The following is a 23,397-nucleotide window of genomic DNA, read 5'->3' on the forward strand; positions in this document are numbered from 1 at the left end:
CCACACTGGGTAGCACAGAGCAACACTTTATTAATGGGCATTGCACTAATAATGGCACTGACTAGGGAAATGTTCCCACTGTTCTTAGTGCCAGTCTGCACGTTCAAACTAAAACAATGTAACTAATAATGGCATCTTTATGCTTTCGTTAATAAAATAATGATAAAAATACTCTTTCAAAATGCCAATGTTTATTTAGTTATGGATCCATAATGAATTACTATGGGAATAAATATCAGTGAATTACAGAAATATCCTCCTGTAATTAATGGCGGAGAGTCACGTCATGTTTTTCGATATACTGTCGGCTTACCGTAGGCAACATGAGTCTCACTAGTGTTGAGTAATGTGCTGTTAAAAGTGGTGTAGGTCTTATTTATTTAAAGAGCATATTGAAGTTAGAAGCAATAGGATTTGAAGCAATAGCCTACAACTCTTTTAGCACTGTTTCGCGCTGCTCTGAGACAAGCATGGGGACTGGTCTTGATAAATCGATGAGATTGTTATTTTGACTGAATTTCCATTTGGGTATTGGTTAGACTACAATTATTCAATTAGGGTGTAGAAATGTTATGCTCTTAGTGTAACCTTTATTTAACTAGGCAAGTCAGTTAAGAACAAATTCTTATTTACAAGGACAGCCTACTCCTTCCTCCCCGTTGGGGAATTGAACCCCGGTCTCCCATGTGCCCGCAGGACAGAGGGATTCTTTAGCTAAATAGCCCAGTACTGTGGCCTACTCCCGACCGTCACATTGTACAGCACCATATTTTCCGTTCCATCCTAATGGAAATTCAGAGGGTTTTTCTTGAAATAGAAACACCATTTTTATTAAATGAATTAAGCAACATTTCTTAATCAGTCCCATATACTATGTTCTTACAAAAAAAGGTTTTCAATTCTCTAATACAGCCACTATTGAAGGCTATCAAATGCTTCTCAAAGATGCCCTCTGGTGGTTAAACTAGCACTAACAAGCATTAATGGTACCAGTGGTTCACACTTAAATAACGTGACATAGAATTCTGTGGCACCGTACAAGCTGCGCTGCAGTACGCTGCAACTTTTAAAGGACAAACCACTGTATTCCCTCACCACTGTAAAAAAAGAATGAGTATTCATTTGGGACATTAGTTAATGAATGAGAGGATTGATTTCTTCTGTCCTGGGTGGTGTGTGCAGCTGGATGGGGAGTACCAGGACTTCCAGGAGCAGGTGCAGAAGCAGATGGCTGAGCAGAAGCGTGGGCTGGAGAAACAGCGCGGTGAGCTGCTGGAGAAGGAGACTGAGATCGGGGACATGAAGGAGACCATATTTGAGCTGGAGGATGAGGTGGAGCAGCACCGAGCCGTCAAACTCCACGACAACCTCATCATCACAGACCTGGAGAGTGAGTGGGCTAGGGCCCGGGGGGGGGCACAGCATCATAGAACTACGTCATCATAACACTGGAGCCCCACAATGCATTTTCCACTTTTGGCCACATGGGGGCTGTGTCAGGCTTCTTGCAGCCTGAGGAAAGTGTGAATAGTCCTCTGTTAGAATAAGAGATTTCTGTACTCGCACCTTTGTTGATTTATGTGGTTATAAGTCACTCAGACTAACAAAAGGCACACGTATGAACTGTTGTTATTTAACAAGTCAATAATGTTTTGCCTTTGAGACTCCTTGATGTGTAGCTATATTGCTATTGCCATCAATGGGGTTCAGTTTACTTCATAGGGTTAATTATTGTGTAATTCAGTCTAACTCCCAGTTTCATAAGTTGGTGCTACTAAGGCCTCTATCGGCTCTTGAATTTTTTAAAAGCAGATTCTCTTCCTGTGCTGCGTGTGAATATACCCTGTGGCCTGTTCACATGAACTCAGCCATGTATCTGCTTCCTCCCTCAGACTCTGTGAAAAAGCTACAGGACCAGAAGCATGACATGGAGCGGGAGATGAAGATTCTCCACCGGAGGCTGAGGGTGAGTGGACAGGGCCATCTGAGGACCAGGGTACCACTGACATGGTCAAACACAGCAGCACTATGGTTTGGGCCATGTTCATTACAACTGGAATTCACTGGAAAGCAATATAATGACGTTTGGTTCCAAAAATAAGTCTTATTAGATGGGATTGATCATTCAGCCTCAGCATTCAGAGGGCCGTATCTCATGATGCGCTTGTGTGTGTGTGTGTGTGTGTGTGTGTTCAGGAAGAGTCGGCAGAGTGGCGTCAGTTCCAGGCTGATCTGCAGACGGCCGTGGTCATCGCTAATGACATCAAGTCGGAAGCACAGGAGGAGATTGGGGATATGCGTCACCGTCTCCGCGAGGCCCAGGAGAAGAACGAGAAGCTGGGCAAGGAGCTGGAGGAAGTCAAGAACCGCAAGTAAGAGACACTGAGGAACACACTGTGCTTGATTCCAAGTGTCTCGTCAGCCGGCGCCAGCTGTCTTGTGATCATTAAGGGAGATAGATGTATGTGTGCAGGTTTGGGTTTAACAGTAATAGTCACATTGATCAAGCTGGATGTACTGGTCTGTATTTTCATTCACATGAAATGGGTGATGTGACACCTGATGTGCCTTGGTCTGTATGTGTGTGTATTGAGTGTGTTTTTGTTTGTCTCCTCAGGCAGGATGAGGAGAGGGGCAGGGTGTATAACTACATGAATGCAGTGGAGAGGGATCTGGCTGCACTGAGGCAGGGTATGGGCCTGAGCCGTCGCTCCTCTACCTCCTCAGAGCCCTCTCCCACCGTCAAAACCCTCATCAAGAGCTTCGACAATGCCTCCTCACAAGGTACCCCAACCTGCGAGTGTAAGATATGGACCCCTTTTCTGACTTCTAATTTGACCTGTACATTCCTAGTAATGAGCCTACCAGCATCACTGCTCCTTATACAGTGTAGTTCTATTACTGTGGGATTTCTACCTGATGTGACTGATTTGTGTCTTCTTCTGTTCACAACAGGCCTAGTCCCCCCGACCGCTGCCCCTGCTGCTCCCACAGCACCTGCTGCCACATTACCACGCACTCCCCTGAGCCCCAGCCCCATGAAGACCCCTCCTGCAGCCGCCATCACACCCATACAGGTATATCACCTGGAACATTTGACCCACTGACCCATTTCAGTGTGTTTATTTGCATGGCGAGCTCTAAATGTAGGCATCTGGTCAAACACACAGAATCCCTGGCTTACACTAGACCAGTCATTCACACACACTACTTATCAAGGTCTAGATCAAATTGAGTGTTTTTAGAACCCGCCAGAGCAGTTTAGGATGGGGAGCGGTGCAGTAGTTAAAGAGTTACTGTGACCACCAGGTCAAGAGTTGTCCTATATTCACAGTGTTTATAGACCTCCAATACTCTACAGGTGGCACTTCCTCTTCTGGCACTTTGTCACAGCTGGGCTTGCCTCATACACAAACTGTGAGATGGAACAGATATTGAGATTTTGATTGAGAATATTGTCCCATCGCTCTAATTCCATTACCTCACTTTCCCTTCACTTACATTTTGGTAATTTGGTGGATTCTCTTATCCAGAGTGACTTACTATCAGTGCATCCACATCATCCATAGATTCTTTCTCAATGCATTCAATTCCCCCATACATTTTTTTTTCTCATGTTTTAAACTCTCACATTTTTTCAGAACATAATGAGCTTCATGGCTCAAAGACTACCACCTTTTTCATGGACTTTGCGGTGCTATACAGTAGACGGACACATTCAGTCAGGCCATGTAATACTGTGGACAGAGGGGGGAAATCTGAGCCTTGGATATTTTACATGCATTATTCTAGTAGAGAATCTGGTATTCTCATATAAAAGGGTCAGAGTTCAGGGGGAGATGGAGAGATGGGTTTTTCTGTTTCCTCATATACAACTTTCATAAGTCTTCAGTCTTGTTGTTTTCATTTTTTCTACCTCCTCTGCAGTCACAAGATTATTGCCAGTGGCTGGCTGCTAGTGCTGCTGTCAAAATGGCCTCTCCTCGAGCTGGGCCTTTTTCCAGAAATGGCAAACAGTAGGCTACTTCTGTTGGGAGGATGAAGACATTTTGTATGTGAGACTTTTAATCAAATGATTGTTGGTCTATTTCAGAGACACTCCATAACTGGGTCCATCTCAGCAGCCAAACCCCTCTCCTCTCTGAATGACAAAAGGCCCAGCTACACAGACATCAGCATGCCAGGTGAGTCGGAAGCACAAACAAAGCTCCATGTCTGGATATCATTCGGTCTCTCTTGAACAAATTGAGAGAGGCATTTAATCTGTCACAGGAAAATAATACAATTTCATCTTGGACATTAGACCTCAGTGAGTCTTCATATTATGTGGCTATATTTCAGCGAGTGTGGTGGTGCTTTGCCGTTAGCAGGGGGTGTAATTAGCCCCTGAGGAGGTCAGCGTGCAGTCAGCAGAGCTTCATGTTGACTTTAATTTGGTCAGGGAGGTGTAACAAAGCACCATGGGTGGGTAAACATCAAGCCCTGCTAACTCCATGTTCAAAGGCCTGTAAATGTGAACGTACTATAGTGGTCATAGTCTCCAATGTTTAGTTTAATGTCCCGGCTGTTTTCTTGCATGGAAAATAAACTTCCTTCCATGGTACTTGACAGTTCCAGGCCTGGAATGTTGCTTTTGACCCCACATCCCTCTCGCTTGAAAGTCATATTTGTTTCTTGACTGGTTGTTAATCCTGCCGATGTCCTTCCCTCCACACCAGAGCATCATCTTCGGGGTTCCTCTGCCAGCCGCCCTGCCTCTGCTCTCCAGAGGGTCTCAAACATGGACTCCTCTAAGGCCATGGCCATATCAGGTATCACAAGTCATGGAAGTAGGAATCGACCTTGAAATAAATCCGCCTTTCTTCGAAATGGTTGCCAGTCAAATTAAGTGCATTTTGAGAAAGAAATCAATGACATTTGAAAATATTTTATCGAAATGCTTCTCCTACCATCCACACACAGCACAGATCAGACTTTTGAGTTGTCACTTGCTGTGAAGACGTGTCAGCCACACTGTATCATTGTCTGTTTGTGTGGTGGCCAGTGTCCCGCAGGAGCAGTGAGGAGATGAAGAGGGACATCTCTGCCCCTGAGGGTGGCACCTCGTCCTCTCTGATGGCCATGGGCTCTGCTTCCTCCCTGTCCTCCTCCTCCCCCACCGCCTCTGTCACCCCCACCGCACGCAGCCGCCTCCGGTAACAGCCTTATCAGCTCCATACCTTTCATACGATACATATGAGTCCACTAAGTCCTTTGTATGGTTAACATTATATCCGTTTTGTGTTCGACACCAGTTAAAGCGAGACTGATTCAATCGAGTCAAACCCAAGACCGGGAGGGGGGCAAAGGGGTATGAGAGCGAGTCAAGACCGGACCAGAAAAATGCACAAAAAGTCAAATTCAAGACCATGATTGTAATTGTGTCAAATCGCCATCATAATAAGAGTTCAAAATGTCCAGTGTTTCTGTGTTTATATTTCGACATTCAGAATGCAAGCTGAGGGCAAATAGGGAGCCACTCTGTAACTTCCCCAGTCTCCCCTTACTAATAGTGAGACTGCTAGCGAAGCAAGGAAATTCTGACGAGCGCAACAAAGCTTGAGGATATTTTTTTTACAGAAGTAAAGGACAGTAATGTTACAAAGTAGCAAGCCCAGGTAGGTGAAAAGATAATGTGTCCTAAATGAAGTGTGGATAGTAGGCCTGATGAAGTGGTTTTATGCGCTGACTGAATGGGAGCTGATAATTATTAATGGTCTCGGTGACGAGTCCTGATTGTCCGAGACCTAGTCGAGACCGAGACACTCAATGTGTGGTCTGGAGACCGATCTCCAGTACTACAACACTGATTTTGACTATCGCATTTAGGCTTCAATGGACTTTGGACTAGCCAGGTACATGGAATCTGGATATGTATTTAATTCAAATGACTCTCTGCCCTTTCCTATGTGTGTTCAGAGAGGAGCGGAAGGACCCCCTCTCAGCGCTGGCCCGGGAGTATGGGGGCTCCAAGAGGAACGCACTGCTCAAGTGGTGCCAGAAGAAGACTGAGGGGTACCAGGTATGTGGCGTTCAGTCAGAACAGGGACACACAGGTATGTGTCGTTCAGTCAGAACAGGAACACACTGGTATGTGTCGTTCAGTCAGAACAGGAACACACAGGTATGTGTCGTTCAGTCAGAACAGGAACACACTGGTATGTGTCGTTCAGTCAGAACAGGAACACACTGGTATGTGTCGTTCAGTCAGAACAGAAGGGTTGGGATGAGAATGATATCTCGGGTCGTTTCACCTCATGTCACTGCCTCGCCTGTTGATAATAATTTATTTAGTTAAATATCTCAACAGTGAGACTGATCCAATGGATGTTTTTTTTTTTGAAGTTAAAATATCTGGTGTGAGGTTCATTAATGACAGTCTAATTCAATAGCGTTGTCAGAATGTCCTTTATTCGTCCAGAGGTCTAGTTCATTGAGTTTTAAAAGCCCCTCTCAGACACCTATATCAGTGCATCCTTTATGCTCTCCTTTTCAAGTCCTAAACCATTCTAGATGTCATGAGGACTTGTGTCAGTTTTATTGTGTTGTCCTTATGGTTCCTCTCCTACTCTAAGGCATGGGATTGGACCAACAGTGCCTGGGCACGGCTTCAAACGTCATCCAGAGAGGGAATAAACATTTAGCTACTATAAATCAACTATATTGATTTGTTGAATTTGCTATCTAGGGCATGTCTTTAAGACTCACTCTATCATATTGAAACAGCTTTGTTTTCAATGGTCTTGTTGGTTCTGGTGCAGAGAGTGAATGCTCGTCATGGTTCCCCCTTTACAGAGGTCCTCTTCAGGAAGTGCGCCAAATTACACATGTCCTTTCAACTGCCTGACAGAAAAGCTGTGGTTTGCCTGGCTGGGAGGAGAGCATTGGGATGTAATGCATTGCGCTAGTGGGATGGAAACTAACCATCTTTGTTTTTTTGGGGGGGATTATTTTGTTGTTGCTGTAGCTGAGGAAACAATCCTGTCAGGATTAGAATGTGCTAACAGAAATCTAGTTTCTATCACACTTTCTCTCTACCGCACTTGCTGTCTCGACCAACTAAATGCTCGGCTATGAAAAGCCAACTGACATTTACTCCTGAGGTGCTGACCTGTTGCACCCTCTATAACCACTGATTATTATTTGACCCTGCTAGTCATCTTATCTGCTGGTCATCTTATCTGCTGGTCATCTTATCTGCTGGTCATCTTATCTGCTGGTCATCTTATCTGCTGGTCATCTTATCTGCTGGTCATCTTATCTGCTGGTCATCTTATCTGCTGGTCATCTTATCTGCTAGTCATCTTATCTGCTAGTCATCTATGAATGTTTGAACATCTTGAAGAACTATCTGGCCTTAATGGTCATGTACGCTTATAATGTCCACCGGCACAGCCAGAAGAGGACTAGCCACCCCTCAGAGCCTGGTTCCTCTCTAGGTTTCTTCCTAGGTTCCTGCTTTTCTAGGGAGTTTTTCCTAGCCACCGTGCTTCTAAATCTGCATTGCATGCTATTTGGGATTTTAGGCTGGGTGTCTAAATAAGCACTTTGTGACATCTGCTGATGTAAAAAGGCTTTATAAAATACATTTGATTAATAGTTGCATTTGATCATCCGGTCAGATTAATTTGAGCAGACACATCATACTCAATCAACATACGCTAAGTATACAAAATATTTAAAACACCAGCTCTTTCATGACATAGACTGACCAGGTGAAAGCTATGATCCCTTATTTATGTCACTTGTTAAATCCACTTCAATCAGTGTATGAAGGGTAGGAGATGGGTTAAAGAAGGACTTTTAAGCCTTGAGACAATTGAGACATGGATTGTGTACAGTATGTGCCATTCAGAAGGTGAATGGGCAAGACAAAAGATTTACAGTGCATTCGGAAAGTAATGAGACCCCTAGACTTTTTCCACATTTGGGTATGTTACAGCCTTATTTTAAAGTTGATCAATAAATACAAAATTCTCAATCTACACACAATATCCAATAATGACAAAGCGAAAACAGGTTTTTAGACATTTTGGAACATTTCAAAAACAGAAATACCTTAACATAAGTATTCAGACCCTTTGCTATGAGACTTGAAATTGAGCTCAGGTGCATCCTGTTTCCATTGATCATCCTTGAGATGTTTCTACAACTTGACTGGAGTCCACCTGTGGTAAATTTTAAATTGATTGGACATTATTTGGAAAGGCACACACCTGTCTATATAAGGTCCCACAGTTGACAGGGCATGTCAGAGCAAAAACCAATGATGAAGATAGCTTGTCTGTCAATGTTGGTTATTGAATTATTTCATCTGAGCTCCTAGAGTGTGGAGCTCTCCTTTTCTTTTTCAAGTCTTCTACTCCACTAGCCAGCACCTCGCCTAAACAGGTGTCCGTTTATTTCACTTCCAGAGCAAAAACCAAGCTATGAGGTCGAAGGAATTGTCCTTGAGCTCAGAGACAGGATTGTGTCAAGACACAGATCTGGGGAAGGGTACCAAAACATTTCTGCAGCATTGAAGGTCTCCAAGAACACAGTAGCCTACATTATTCTTAAATGGAAGAAGTTTGGAGCCACCAAGACTTCCTAGAGCTGGCCGCCCGGCCAAAGTGAGCAATATGGGGAGAAGGACCTTGGTCAGGGAGGTGACCAAGAACCCGACAGTCACTCTGACAGAGCTCCAGAGTTCCTCTGTGGAGTTGGGAGAACCTTCCAGAAGGACAACCATCTCTGCAGCACTCCACCAGACTGAAGCCAGTCCTCAGTAAAAGCCACATGACAGCCCGCTTGGAGTTTGCCAAAAGGCACCTAAAGGAAACTGACCATGAGAAACACGATTCTCTGGTCTGATGAAACCAAGACCGAACTCTTTGGCCTGAATGCCAAGCATCACGTCTGGAGGAAACTACCGTGAAGCAAGGAGGTTGCAGCATCGTGCTGTGGGGATGTTCTTCAGGGACTGGGAGACTAGTCAGGATCGAGGGAAAGATGAACAAAGCAAAGTACAGAGAGATCCTTGATGAAACATGTTCCAGAGCGCTCAGGACCTCCGACTGGGGCGAAGGTTCACCTTCCAACAGGACAATGACCCTAAGCACACAGCTATGACAATGCAGGAGTAGCTTCCGGACAAGTCTCTGAATGTCCTTGAGTAGCCCAGCCAGAGCCTGGACTTGAACCCAATCGAACATCTATGGAGGGACCTGAAAATAGCTGTGCAGCAACGCTCACCATCCAACCTGACAGAGCTTGAGAGGATCTGCAGAGAAGAGTGGGAGAAACTCCCCAAATACAGGTGTGCCAAGGTTGTAACGTCATACCCAAGAAGACTCAAGGCTGTAATCGCTGCTGAAGGTGCTTCAACAAAGTTCTGAGTACAGGGTCTGAATACTTATGTAAATGTAATGTGTCAAGAACTGCAACGCTGCTGGGTTTTTCACGCTCAAAAGTTTCCCTTGTGTATCAAGAATGGTCCACCACCCAAAGGACATCCAGCCAACTTGACACAACTGTGGGAAGCATTGGAGTCAACATGAGCCAGCATCCCTGTGGAACACTTTCAACACCTTGTAGAGTGCATGACCTGATGTATTGAGACTGTTCTGAGGGCAAAAAGGGGTGCAACTCAATATTTGCAATATGTTCTTAATGTTTTGTACACTCAGTGTATATGACCTCATCCTTCAGAGAAACGAGGTCATTCTCATAAAACAGTTTGTTCATGAGGAACACAAGCTTGTTTACTTTAGACATTATAGCCACTAGTAGGATGAAACCGCATGGTGCTTTTAGGACCAATGTCTGGGACCTGACCCAGTTATATATTGTATTATCAATACCAAACTCCTGCATCCCACATGTCTTTACACTGTACATTTGCACTACAATGAAAATAACTTTTTGCCCCTTTTTCTGGCAGAACATCGACATAACAAACTTCAGCAGCAGCTGGAACGACGGCCTTGCGTTCTGTGCTGTGCTCCACACCTACCTGCCTGCTCACATCCCCTACCAGGAGCTCACAAGCCAGGACAAGGCAAGCCTACCTCCTACTATGGTGGTGATGATGAGTAACAATGTGTCAGAGAACTATATACAAATTTCCATCCAACCATTACATGTGGAAGAATTACCTGACTAAAATAAGTCACAACAGGTCTTATGGAAACAGGAAATGTTGGTGCAAATTCATAAATGTCGACAGACAATTTGTTTCGTTCGACATCTTTTTGTGACTAAAATTAATTATTTGAGGAATGCAGTGGAAATGCCTTTATGCGCAAATATTGATATAATAACCATCATATGGAAGTAAACTCAGTCACAAGACAATATGGGCCTACCACCATAATGCGGAAAATCATCAAAAGTTTATTTGTGGTTGAGTGTACAGTAATCATGCAAATTTACAATAGGCTAAATATCAAAGGTAGAATATTATGTAAATGCTGATGACATGATGATCGGTGCTTGGCTGCCAATTATCAAATACAATTCTTGCTCTTTTCTGTATCAAATACAACCCCCTGTCCACTTTCAGCCAAGTCTAGAGAGAGTGTGATAAAACCAGGTTGTGCAAGTTTGCTATTTATTGCAACAATTTTTGTGACAAAATCATCGTTAGAGTTGAAGTTGCGATTGAAGGCCATTTTTAACTTAGTTTTTTTATTCGGTACATGGGAACATAGTGCACATGAAAATGACTTGTGGTTATGTCAGCAGGCACAGACTTTTTATCTGCAACAAGTCAGTTTGATGGAAACTCTAGCGGGAAAATGTGCATATTGTTTTTATGTCGTTTTTGGAATATTCTCATAAATCTGTTACCAATTGGATGAAAACCTAGCTATTGTTTACAGTTGTCTCATTAATCTATCATCAGGGATCATTATGGTGTGTTTTTGTCTCCATCTTTAGAGGCGAAATTTCACACTAGCCTTCCAGGCTGCAGAGAGTGTGGGGATCAAGTCCACTCTGGTAAGTGAAAGATTAACTGAACTGAATATATTCAAAAGTATATCTGACATGCTTTAAAAAAATTCTATTTTTTAATAGAGAATCTTTCAGGCTCATTTCACCTTTAAAAATCACCACAATGTCACTATTCTATTGCATGTTGAGGATGGTATGTTTTCTGTGAGGTGTTGAGATTGTGGACTGTACTCACTGGCTCTTATAGGCAGACTCCTGTACAGAGGATCTTTTAGATGAAACTGCAGTTTCATAGCATCACCTGGACAGCTATTTTAGTCCTTTTCACAAAATAAGTCCTCACATGAATGTATATCACTATCCATAGCTAGGTATAAAGCAGGCCCTGTGTGAATTGTCCTGACATTTGTTTTATGGGTTCACTTGGTTCCATAAATTGAAAATGCAAGCTCTTATTTTCAGAATATATGCCACAAAAGCACTCTTCTGACCTCCACAGTTATTTCTAGTCAGATTGTGGAACTCTGACCTAGACAACAACAGCATGTTATTTCATTTTTTATTTTTTTTTACAAACTTCACCTTGAGAGAGAGAGAGAGAGATAATACAAAGATGAACAAATGGCAAGGACTTTTTCCAAGGCATTATGTGTCTTAATGACAAAGCTTCTGTCACCCCCGTGGTCTTATTCTCTGTGCTGCAGGACCTCAATGAGATGGCCAGTACTGAGAGACCAGACTGGCAGAGTGTGATGACCTACGTCACAGCCATCTACAAGTACTTTGAGACCTGATGTGATCTCACCACCCAACACTGCAAGCACAACCTGCAGCCCTGCTCGGAAGCTCCTCTGACCTCCCTGCACCTCCAACACTTCACCTCGACATTCAACTCCGGTGTTATAGCTCACTTCACTGAACCACCCTTCATCCCAGCCGTGCCACATGCCGGCCACTCTGTCTCTGGTCTAGAGGCCTGCTAATTTTGAATCGCCATAAGAAACATACAAATAAGCTCACTGCGAGCTATTCATAATATTGCTATTGTGAACAGTCTTGCCCTTTTCACTGACACCTTAAGTGTGATGGACACACAGCTTAAGGGCACTTCAAACACCTGTTCAGGGCCTGCTCTGTTGGGGATTCTATTTTTACTCTGATCCATTACTGAATAACCCGGCTGAGATGACCCTTAATCCAAATGGTCTGGTTAAACCAGTTGGGGAACATGCTACAGACTATCCCAGCTTTTGTGCCTTGCACCCAGCCTTTACTCTTCTAACCAAGGGGTTATCCAAAATGTTTCAGCCAAACCATACCCATTGTGTGTAGTATGTTCATGGCACTTATTTTCTATGGAAATAAGAGAGACAAATGGAACACTGTCAGGCGCAGGTTCATCTTTTATCATGGATTAAGTGCCTGTTTAAATCACATCACTGACTTCCTAAGAAAGAAGGTTGTAGCAAAAATTTCTAAATGAAACTGTTTCAATGCGCCATGCTTTCAAAGCATCTTTGGAGCAATCGAAGTGAAGCTTTTTAGAAACACTAGTTATTCAGCAGTTATATGAGAAACACTAGCTACATCATAAGGGATAAAGCTGTCAGGTGCTCCCATGATCACCTGTTAGATTCAAGCTACAATGTTGATGTGCTTTTGGTCTGTTTTTAGGAGCGTGAACATTGCTACAGTAGCATTTTGTATTGGTAACAGAGACCAATGAACTATACAGGACCAACACAATGTTTCTCCGTGACAGCTTTCTCACATAGAACTGTCTTAATCCTGAACCAAAAAAGGAATGTGCTTTTTCTCTATGTGAAATCCAGGGTTAGACTTGCCAAAAGCCCTGCTTCTTGGTGATTTGATTGGACTGTTTGGCCTGGATCTCAAGTCTCAAGGTTGGACATTCTTCATAGTCACTTTTGTTGTGGTCATCAAGATTGGGAATGTTTTTCAACTACAAAATGCATCGGTTTTGCTGCTGGAACCAACTGTATTAACATGTTGTTAGTGTTAACACGTTACTTCCACCAACAGCAGACTGATTTGCATTCCATACGTTGAACTCCCAGGATTGTTCACAGTCCATTGCTCTTGAACTATAAGATTGATGTGTTATTAGATACTCTGAGCTCAACTCACAATGGCTTTAACTAATCGTGTGTGTGTGTGTGTGTGTGTGTGTGTGTGTGTGTGTGTGTGTGTGTGTGTGTGTGTGTGAACAAACTTTTTGTAAGTTGATATTCCATCTTGCCAGTAACATTTACCTAGCCTACAAAGAAATTTGCACAGCAAATTATAACTACAAGAAATGCTTAAGTAACACATAAGTAAATTATATATCTGAGCTATCTTCACCCAATTTACTTCATTGATATAAAGCCTTACTAACATTAATGTGGATCTCAATTCTATGTAGTTTACATAGTCGGCAAGAAAGATATTGGAATGAAGAATGACTGTCATGTTATTGTGCCCCTGCTTATTACAGTTTCTGTGGATTTATTAGTGTGGTTTAATCCACCATCCAGTATAGCGAGGCAAGTATTATAAATGTTAAAGTACACTATTTTATATACATGCATGCATGCATACATACATGCATACATACACACACACACAAAAGTATGTGGATACCCCTTCAAATGAGTGGATTCGGCTATTTCGGCCACTCCCGTTGCTGACAGGTGTATAGACTCGAGCACACAGCCATGCAATCTCCATAGACAAACATTGGCAGGAGAATGGCCTTGCTGAAAGAGCTCAGTGACTTTCAACCTGGCACCATCATAGGATGCCACCTTTCCAACAAGTCAATTCGTCAAATTTCTGCCCTGCTATAACTGCCCCGGTCAACTTTAAGTTTTGTTATTGTGAAGTGGAAACGTCTATGAGCAACAACAGCTCAGCCTCAAGGTGGTAGGCCACACAAGCTCACAGAACGGGACCGCCGAGTGCTGAAGCTTCGTATCAAGTAGCAATCGTCTGTCCTCAGTTGCAACACTCACTACCGACTTCCAATCTGCCTCTGGAAGCAACTTCAGCACAAAAACTGTTCATCGGGAGCTTCATGAAATGGGTTTCCAAAGCCGAGCAGCCACACACAAGCCTAAGATCATCATGCGCAATGTCAAGCGTTGGCTGGAGTGGTGTAAAGCTCATCGCCATTGGACTCTGGATCAGTGGAAATGCGTTCTCTGGAGTGATGAATCACACTTCACCATCTGGCAGTCCAACGGACGAATGTGGGTTTGACGGATGCCCGAATGCATAGTGCAACTGTAAATTTGGTGGAGGAAGAATAAATATCTGGGGCTGTTTTTCATGGTTTGGGCTACTTCCAGTGAAGGGAAATCTTAACACTACAGCATACTGACATTCTAGACAATTCTGTGCTTCCAACTTTGTGGCAACAGTTTGGGGAAGGATGTTTCCTGTTTCGGCATGACGATGCCCCCATGCACAAAGCGAGGTCCATATAGAAATGGTTTGCACAGAGCTCTGACCTCAACTTCATAAAACACCTTTGGGATGAATTGGAACGCTGACTGCGAGCCAGACCCAATCGCCCAACATCAGTTCCCGACCTCACTAATGCTTTTGTGGCTAAATGGAAGCAAGCTCCTGCAGCAATGTTCCAACATCTAGTGGAAAGCCTTCCTGGAAGAGTGGAGGCTGTTATAGCAGCAAGGGGGGACCAACTCCATATTATTGTCCATGATTTTGGAATGAGATGTTCGACAAGCAGGTGTCCACATACTTTTTGGTTATGTAGTGTATGTGACACAAGTCTATGACTTCATCACACTGCTGCACTGATATCTCTCATAAGCTCATAACATAAGCTGGCTTGTTGCCTTTCATTTGTTTCCAACCACACTACTGTATAATTTCAGAATGGTACAGGAAGCTGTGGATACTCCCTCGTTGCTGTACAACCTTAGTTTAGACCCCCATACATCTACGATCTGACACATTTGCATGTGGCAATGAAACTTTTGAGGGACTTAAAAAAATATATATATTTGAAAGCACATTGACTCCTGTCTGCTTGCCAAGCACTGCATGGTGATTGAGGCACTCGCTGACCAAGCACAACTAGGAGCATGAGTGGAATTATTTTTATTTTTATTTTCGATCAGTGTGGTTGGAGAGTAAGACTGTGGTTAAAAGTTGTAGGAAGGGATTGTATGGATGAACACTAATTTGTGAGAGAGCATGAGCTGTGATTGTTATCATGTACAGTATTTACTGTTGGAACATTGCATAGTATGTTACCTCTAAATCTCATGTACAGTGGGGGGAAAAAGTATTTGATCCCCTGCTGATTTTGTACATTTGCCCACTTACAAAGAAATGATCAGTCTATAATTTTAATAGTAGGATTATTTGAACAGTGAGAGACAGAATAACAACAAAACAATCCAGAAAAAACGCATTTCAAAAATGTTATAAAATGATTTGCATTTTAATGAGGGGAAATAAGTAATTGACCCCTCTGCAAAACATGACTTAGTACTTGGTGGCAAAACCCTTGTTGGTAATCAGAGGTCAGACCTTTCTTGTAGTTGGCCACAAGGTTTGCACACATCTCAGGAGGGATTTTGTCCCACTCCTCTTTGCAGATCTTCTCCAAGTCATTAAGGTTTCGAGGCTGACGTTTGGCAACTTGAACCTTCAGCTCCCTCCACAGATTTTCTATGGGATTAAGGTCTGGAGACTGGCTATGCCACTCCAGGACCTTAATGTGCTTCTTCTTGAGCCACTCCTTTGTTGCCTTGGCCGTGTGTTTTGGGTCATAGGCAGCATTCCTCCTCCTCCAAACACGGTGAGTTGAGTTGATGTCAAAGGGCTCCATTTTGGTCTCATCTGACCACAACACTTTCACCAGTTGTCCTCTGAATCATTCAGATGTTCATTGGCAAACTTCAGACGGGCATGTATATGTATTCTTGAGCAGGGGGACCTTGCGGGCGCTGCAGGATTTCAGTCCTTCACGGCGTAGTGTGTTACCAGTTATTTTCTTGGTGACTATGGTCCCAGCTGCCTTGAGACCATTGACAAGATCCTCCTGTGTAGTTCTGGGCTGATTCCTCACCGTTCTCATGATCATTACAACTCCACGAGTTGAGATCTTGCATGGAGCCCCAGGCCGAGGGATATTGACAGTTCTTTTGTGTTTCTTCCATTTGCGAATAATCGCACCAACTGTTGTCACCTTCTCACCAAGCTGCTTGACGATGGTCTTGTAGCCCATTCCAGCCTTGTGTAGGTCTACAATCTTGTCCCTGACATCCTTGGAGAGCTCTTTAGTCTTGGCCATGGTGGAGAGTTTGGAATCTGATTGATTGATTGCTTCTGTGGACAGGTGTCTTTTTTTTACAGGTAACAAGCTGTGGTTAGGAGCACTCCCTTTAAGAGTGTGCTCCTAATCTCAGCTCGTTACCTGTATAAAAGACACCTGGGAGCCAGAAATCCTTCTGATTGAGAGGGGTCAAATACTTATTTCCCTCATTAAAATGCAAATCAATTTATAACATTTCTGACATGCGTTTTTCTGGATATTTTTGTTGTTATTCTGTCTCTCACTGTTCAAATAAACCTACCATTAAAATTATAGACTGATCCTTTCTTTGTCAGTGGGCAAACGTACAAAATCAGCAGGGGATCAAATACTTTTTCCCCCACTGTATTTCTTTCCCATTGCCATACTGCAAACCTGTGGCTAAAATCTGATTTGCATTGGATCCAAACAGCAGTTGGTTTGCTATGATTCTATTATGTGAAGCTCCTCTGCTACTTCTTGCCAAGTACACAATGTAATAATAATTGGGTGGGTGTGCTTACATTTGTCCTATTTCACGCATGTGAATTTGAAATGTTTTTTGCATATCCCTAAGATACCCTTGGAATGTCTCTTGATCATGTTCCAATGTACATTGGTATTGATAAGTGGTACAGTGCCATCAGAAAGTATTCATACCCCTTGACTTATTCCACATTTTGTTGTTACAGCCTGAATTCCAAATGGATTAACATTTATTTTGATCACATCTACTACACCCAATACCCCATAATGACAATGTGACTGCAAGTTTTTAGAGATTTTTGCAAATGTATTGAAAATGTAAAGACTGAAATATCTAATTAACATTAAGTATTCACACCCCTGAGTCATTACTTTGTAGAAGCACCTTTGTTAGCGATTACAGCTGTGAGTCTTTCTGGGTAAGTCTCTAATAGACTTAACTAGTGGTTAGAGCGTTAGACCAGTAACCGAAAGGTTGCAAGATCGAATACCCGAGCTGACAAGGTAAAAATCTGTCGTTCTGCCCCTGAACAAGGCAGTTAACCCACTGTTCCTAGGCTGTCATTGAAAATGTGTTCTTAACTGACTTGCCTAGTTAAATAAAGGTACAAATAAAATAAAAATAGCTTTCCACACCTGGATTGTGCAACATTTGCCCATTTTTATTATTTTCTAAATTCTTCAAGCTCTGTCAAATTGGTTGTTGATCATTGCTAGAGAACCCTTTTCAGGTATTGCCGTAGATTTAAGTCAACTAACTCGGTCACTCAGGAACATTCACTGTCTTCTTGGTAAGCAACTCCAGTGTATATTTGGCCTTGTGTTTTAGGTTGTTGTCCTGCTGAAAGGTGAATTCATCTCACAGTATCAGGTGGAAATCAGGTTTTCCTCTAGGATTTTTCCTGTGCTTAGCTCCATTCTGTTTCTTTGTTACCCTGAAAAACTCCCCAGTCCCTAACGATTACAAGCATACCCATAACATGTTGCAGCCACTACTATGCTTGAAAATATGAAGTGGTACTCGGTAATTTGTTGTATTGGATTTACCTCAAACGTAACACTTTCTTCAAGGAAAAAAAGTTACTTTTTTGCAATATTACTTTAGTGCCTGTTTTTGAATGTTGCATTCTGTACAGGCTTCCTTCTTTTCACTCTGTCAATTAGGTTAGTATTTTGTAGTAACTACAATGTTGAACCATTCTCCGTTTTCTCTTATCACAGCCAATAAACTCCATGCAGCTTATTATGTGACTTGTTAAGCACATTTTTACTCCTGAACTTATTTAGGTTTGCCATAACAAACGGGTTACTTATTGACCGTTTCAGCTTTTCATTTTTTATTATTATGTAAAAGAATCTAAATGCATGATTCCACTTTGACATTACGGTGTTGTTGGTAGGCCAGTGACACATCTCAATTTAATCAATTTTAAATGCAGGCTATAACAGCAATGTGGAGAAAGTCAAGGGGTGTGAATACTTTCTGAAGCCACTGTATATGTTGCAATTTATGAGGACTGAAACCTTTCCCTAACATACTCAACTGTACTGTGTGGACAGAATGGAGGTGGTATAGTAGATTATACAATGTCAAAATATCAGACTATCATCTTGACATATCACCACTGAAGAACGTACAGTTGAAGTTGGAAGTTTACATACAGTTAGGTTGGAGTCATTTAAAACTTGTTTTTCAACCACTCCAAAGATTTCTTGTTAAGCTATAGTTTTGGCAAGTCGGTTAGGACATTTACTTTGTGCATGACACAAGTAATTTTTCCAACAATTGTTTACAGATTATTTCACTTATAATTCACTATCACAATTCCAGTGGGTCAGATGTTTACATACACTAAGTTGACTGTGCCTTTAAACAGCTTGGAAAATTCCAGAAAATTATGTCATGGCTTTAGAAACTTCTGATAGGCAAATTTACATAATTTGAGTCAATTGGAAGTGTACCTGTGGATGTATTTCAAGGCCTACCTTCAAACTCAGTGCTTGTTTGCTTGACATCATGGGAAAATGAAAAGAAATCAGCCAAGACCTCAGAAAAAAAAGTGTAGACCTCCACAAGTCTGGTTCATCCTTGGGCGCAATTTCCAAACGCCTGAAGGCACCACGTTCATCTGTACAAACAATGGTACGCAAGTATAAACACCATGGGACCATGCAGGCGTCATACCGCTCAGGAAGGAGACGCGTTCTGTCTCCTAGAGATGAACGTACTTTGGTGCGAAAAGTGCAAATCAATCTCAGAACAACAGAAAAGGACCTTGTGAAGATGCTGGAGGAAACGGGTACAAAAGTATCTATATCCACAGTAAAATGAGTCCTATATCAACATAACCTGAAAGGCTGCTCAGCAAGGAAGAAGCCACTGCTCAAAAACTGCAATAATAAAGCCAGACTAAGGTTTGCAACTGCACATGGGGACAAAGATTGTACTTTTTGGAGAAATGTCCTCTGGTCTGATGAAACAAAAATGGAACTGTTTGGCCATAATGACCATCGTTATGTTTGGAGGAAAAAGGGGGAGGCTTGCAAGCCGAAGAACACCATCCCAACCGTGAAGCACGGGGGTGGAAGCATTATGTTGTGGGATTGCTTTGCTGCAGGAGGGACTGGTGCACTTCACAAAATAGATGGCATCATGAGGCAGGAAAATTATGTGGATATATTGAAGCAACGTCTCAAGACATCAGTCGGGAAGTTAAAGCTTGGTCGCAAATGGGTCTTCCAAATGGATATTGACCCCAAGCATACTTCCAAAGTTGTGGCAAAATGGCTTAAGGACAACAAAGTCAAGGTATTGGTGTGACCATCACAAAGCACTGACCTCAATCCTATAGAAAATTTGTGTGCAGAACTGAAAAGGTGCGTGCGAGCAAGGAGGCCTACAAACCTGACTCAGTGTTTTTTTTATAAAATTTATTTCACCTTTTATTTAACCAGGTAGCCTAGTTGAGAACAAGTTCTCATTTACAACTGCGACCTGGCCAAGATAAAGCAACGCAGTGCGACACAAACAACACAAGAGTTACACATGGAATAAACAAGCGTACAGTCAATAACACAATAGAGAAGTCTATATACAGTGTGTGCAAATGTAGTAAGATTAGGAAGGTAAGGCAATAAATAAGCCATAGTAGCGAAATAATTACAATTTAGCAAATTAACACTGGAGTGATAGTGACGTAAATGTAATGTGCAGATGATGTGCAAGTAGAAATACTGGTGTGCAAAAGAGCAGAAAAGTACACCAGCTCTGTCAGGAGAAATGGGTTTAAATTCACCCAACTTATTGTGGGAAGCTTGTGGAAGACTACCTGAAACGTTTGACCCAAGTTAAACAACTTAAAGGCAATACTAACAAATACAAATTGAGTGTATGTAAACGTCTGACCCACTGGGAATATGATGAAAGAAATAAAATCTGAAATAAATCATTCTCTCTATTATTCTGACATTTCACATTCTTAAAATAAAGTGGTGATCCTAAGACAGGGAATTTTTACTAGGACTAAATGTCAGGAATTGTGAAAAACAGTTTAAATGTATTGGGCAAAGGTCTATGTAAACTTCCGACTTCAACTGTGTACGTAGTGCTTGAGTTCATTCAGTAAGTTGCACATTTTCCTTGGCTTCTTTAGACTTTTAGTATTTTGCTCAGCGTGTTCTTCTGATTTATTTCTTCATTACATCACAACAAATGTGAAAAGAACATAAAGCATGTTTTATTTTGTTTTACGGGTCTATATGTTATACATTTCTTTTGTTAATTTGAAAGGTTTTAAATGTTTCTAAGCCTTTTCATTCTTATTCATGGTGCTTTTTGCATTCAAATGAATGTCATTCTTGCCAGAGTTTTACTTGGTAATAAGGAGACCAAGAGATCCATGTCGTCTTCTTATAAACAGAATAAGTCATGATTGCCACTTAATTGCCGAAGGTGTATCTTGAAAGAAAAACGTGTCCTGTTGATTTGATACTGATAGAGTATGGTGTTGTGTAGGGGAGTAGACCAAATGCTCATGTATTATGATAATCAACCATTTATAAAAAGGGGAAAAAGAGAGAGGTTTTATATATGTATTTATATTTTATTTTGCAGAAAGTAATATTAAAGGATCACTGCAACAGGTATGTGTTTTGTGAAGACGAACATAATTCCTCATCCTCTCTTATGAAACAGGAAACAGTAATACTCTCTCTGATTCTCTGTAAGAGGGCATATTAAACTACGTGTGTGATTTAGATCATGGGATTATATCAAATTAGATTGGGACGTTAATTGTTGATGAAATAGTGTTTAATTCAGTCAGCTAGCCAGTGGGATTTGGAATACAGCCAGCAGCCTTGTTCTGGTAATTTATTTATACATGCATGCATGCATACAGTACGAGTCAAAAGTTTGGACACAGCTACTTATTCCAGGGTTTTTATTTTTACTATTTTCTACATTGTAGAATAATAGAAGACATCAACACTATGAAATAACACATGGAATCATGTAGTAACCAACAAAGTGTTAAACAAATCAAAATATATTTGAGATTTTTCAAACCAGCCACCCTTTTCCTTAATGACAGTTTTGCATTCTCTTGACATTCTTTCAAGCAGCTTCACCTGGAATGCTTTTTCAACAATCTGGAAGGAGTTCCCACATATGCTGACCCACAGCTAAGAGCATTGTTGGGGGCATGTTCGGTTTTTTACATGATCCAGTTGGGGGAGCTGTCCAGTTCCCTGGCGCTGAAATCAACACCGCTTGCGTCTTATGCAAACACCACTAATAGCCCACATTTCATGTGAAATGTAGGCTAGGCCTATACATTTCGCAGACTAGTTTTTAAAAATAAAAATAAATAAGTCTACAAACTAACTAAATTTCGTAACGTTAATTGATTTCAACCCCGGTTGTTTTTTTCTTCTCCGCAGTGCTTTAACACACTGCAACACAATGTTTTGACTTGGGCAGGTTTCCTGATAGCGATTAAACTTTTGAGGCTTATGATTTGTTTTCATGATGCATCTTTCCTACAACGTCCGAAGATGTAACATGCGTTTCCCAAAACACCACCCAAATATAAATGTCGTTAAGTGCGTCATTGGAGCATGTGTCGATACTGATAGGATCAAAAGAAAAGGAGTGCTGCTCTTGAATCAGCTTTCTCCATTGAAATATTTCAGTATCTCACAATACTGACAACGGATAAGCTCCTAGAGAGATATTACCGCCTACGGCTGCAAATATTGAGGCGGCGTATTCTAATGATTACCTGATGTCACAGGAAGGCCAAAAACACCATCAAAAACATCAACCACCTGAGCCACGGCCTGTTCACCCCGCTATCATCCAGAAGGTGAGGTCAGTACAGGTGCATCAAAGCTGGGACCGAGAGACAGAAGCTGACTGTTTTTTAATAGCCATCACTAGCCTGCTTCCACCCGGTTACGCAACCCTGCACCTTATAGGCTGTTGCCCTATAGACAGACTTGGAATCACTGGCCACTTTAATAATGTTTACAAACTGCTTTACTGATCTCATATGTATATACTGTATTTGAATTAATGCCACGACGACATGGCTCTAATATTTATATTTCTTAATTCCATTCTTTTACTTTTAGATGTGTATTCTTGTGAATCGTTTTTAGATACTAATGCACTGTTAGAGCTAGGAACACAAGCATTTCGCTACACCCGCAATAACATCTGCTAAATATGTGTATGTCACCAATAAGATTTGATTTATAGGCTATTTGGAAGAGTTTCCATAAAAAAGCCTTTATTCAGAGCAAACAAATGTAAACGCCTGGAGTTTGGAACTGGGCGCTATGGTCAGATAAGATGAAAATAGAGCTCTTTGTCCACACACACCAGTGGTGGTTTTGGCTTCGAAAGAAGGATGCATATGCAGACAAGAACCTTCTCCCTACTGTAAAATATGGTGGTGGATCTTTGATTTTATAGGGATGTTTTGCTTCCTCTAGACCTGAGGCTCTTGTTAGGGTCAACAGCATCAAAAACTCTACCAAGTACCAGGACATTTTAGCCACCAACCTGGTTGCCTAAGCCATTGGGCTGAAACTTGGGTTCAAGTGGATCGTCAAGCTAGACAATGACCCCCAAGCACACATTAAAATCCATAAAGAAATTGTTAATTTACCACAAAATCTACATTTTGCAATGACCATCTCGGTCTCTGGACTTGAACCTCATTGAGAACCTGTAGTTTGAATTGAAGAGGCCAGTCCATAAGCTCAGACCGAAGGATATCAAGTCTCTGGAAAGATTCTGTATGGAGGAATGGCCTTGAAAAAGGCTAAATGCTGTTATCCTCGCAAGGGTAGGGTACACAAAGTATTCAAAACGAGTGGCAATAATTGACACCTTTTTTTTAATTACTTAAACATATCTTTGAGCAATTGTATAAAATATACTTTTTTTTTGCATAGGCCTACAATATAGCTCAGTATTTTTATAAAGTATTTTTTGCCCATCATTTTGGAGATGACTAGCTAGGATATATCAGTTAGAACTGCTGTTATTGTAAATGGTTAGCTATCAGGAATCAAGGTAACACCCAGACATGTCAAATTGA

At 41.8% G+C, this 23,397-nt stretch overlaps 1 protein-coding gene across 3 annotated transcripts in view; it reads left to right on the forward strand.

Moving 5' to 3' along the window:
• LOC106585466 (cytospin-A) overlaps positions 1–20,935 on the forward strand; it is a 31,396-nt gene extending 10,461 nt beyond the window's left edge. For 2 of the 3 annotated variants that reach the window (XM_014171692.3, XM_014171693.3), the window contains exons 5-16: positions 1,183–1,390; positions 1,893–1,966; positions 2,197–2,372; positions 2,618–2,802; positions 2,956–3,077; positions 4,094–4,184; positions 4,719–4,811; positions 5,045–5,195; positions 5,959–6,061; positions 9,962–10,078; positions 10,960–11,019; positions 11,679–20,935. In XM_014171692.3, the coding sequence (XP_014027167.2) occupies positions 1,183–1,390; positions 1,893–1,966; positions 2,197–2,372; positions 2,618–2,802; positions 2,956–3,077; positions 4,094–4,184; positions 4,719–4,811; positions 5,045–5,195; positions 5,959–6,061; positions 9,962–10,078; positions 10,960–11,019; positions 11,679–11,768 (1,470 nt within the window). In that variant the 3' untranslated portion in view covers positions 11,769–20,935. The remainder of the gene's footprint in view (positions 1–1,182; positions 1,391–1,892; positions 1,967–2,196; positions 2,373–2,617; positions 2,803–2,955; positions 3,078–4,093; positions 4,185–4,718; positions 4,812–5,044; positions 5,196–5,958; positions 6,062–9,961; positions 10,079–10,959; positions 11,020–11,678) is intronic. The other variant, XM_014171694.3, reaches the window with a different exon arrangement.
• Positions 20,936–23,397: the final 2,462 nt, after the last annotated feature.

The sequence above is a fragment of the Salmo salar genome, chromosome 24, assembly GCF_965601325.2.
Source record: "Salmo salar chromosome 24, fSalSal1, whole genome shotgun sequence".
Classification (NCBI taxonomy): domain Eukaryota; kingdom Metazoa; phylum Chordata; class Actinopteri; order Salmoniformes; family Salmonidae; genus Salmo; species Salmo salar.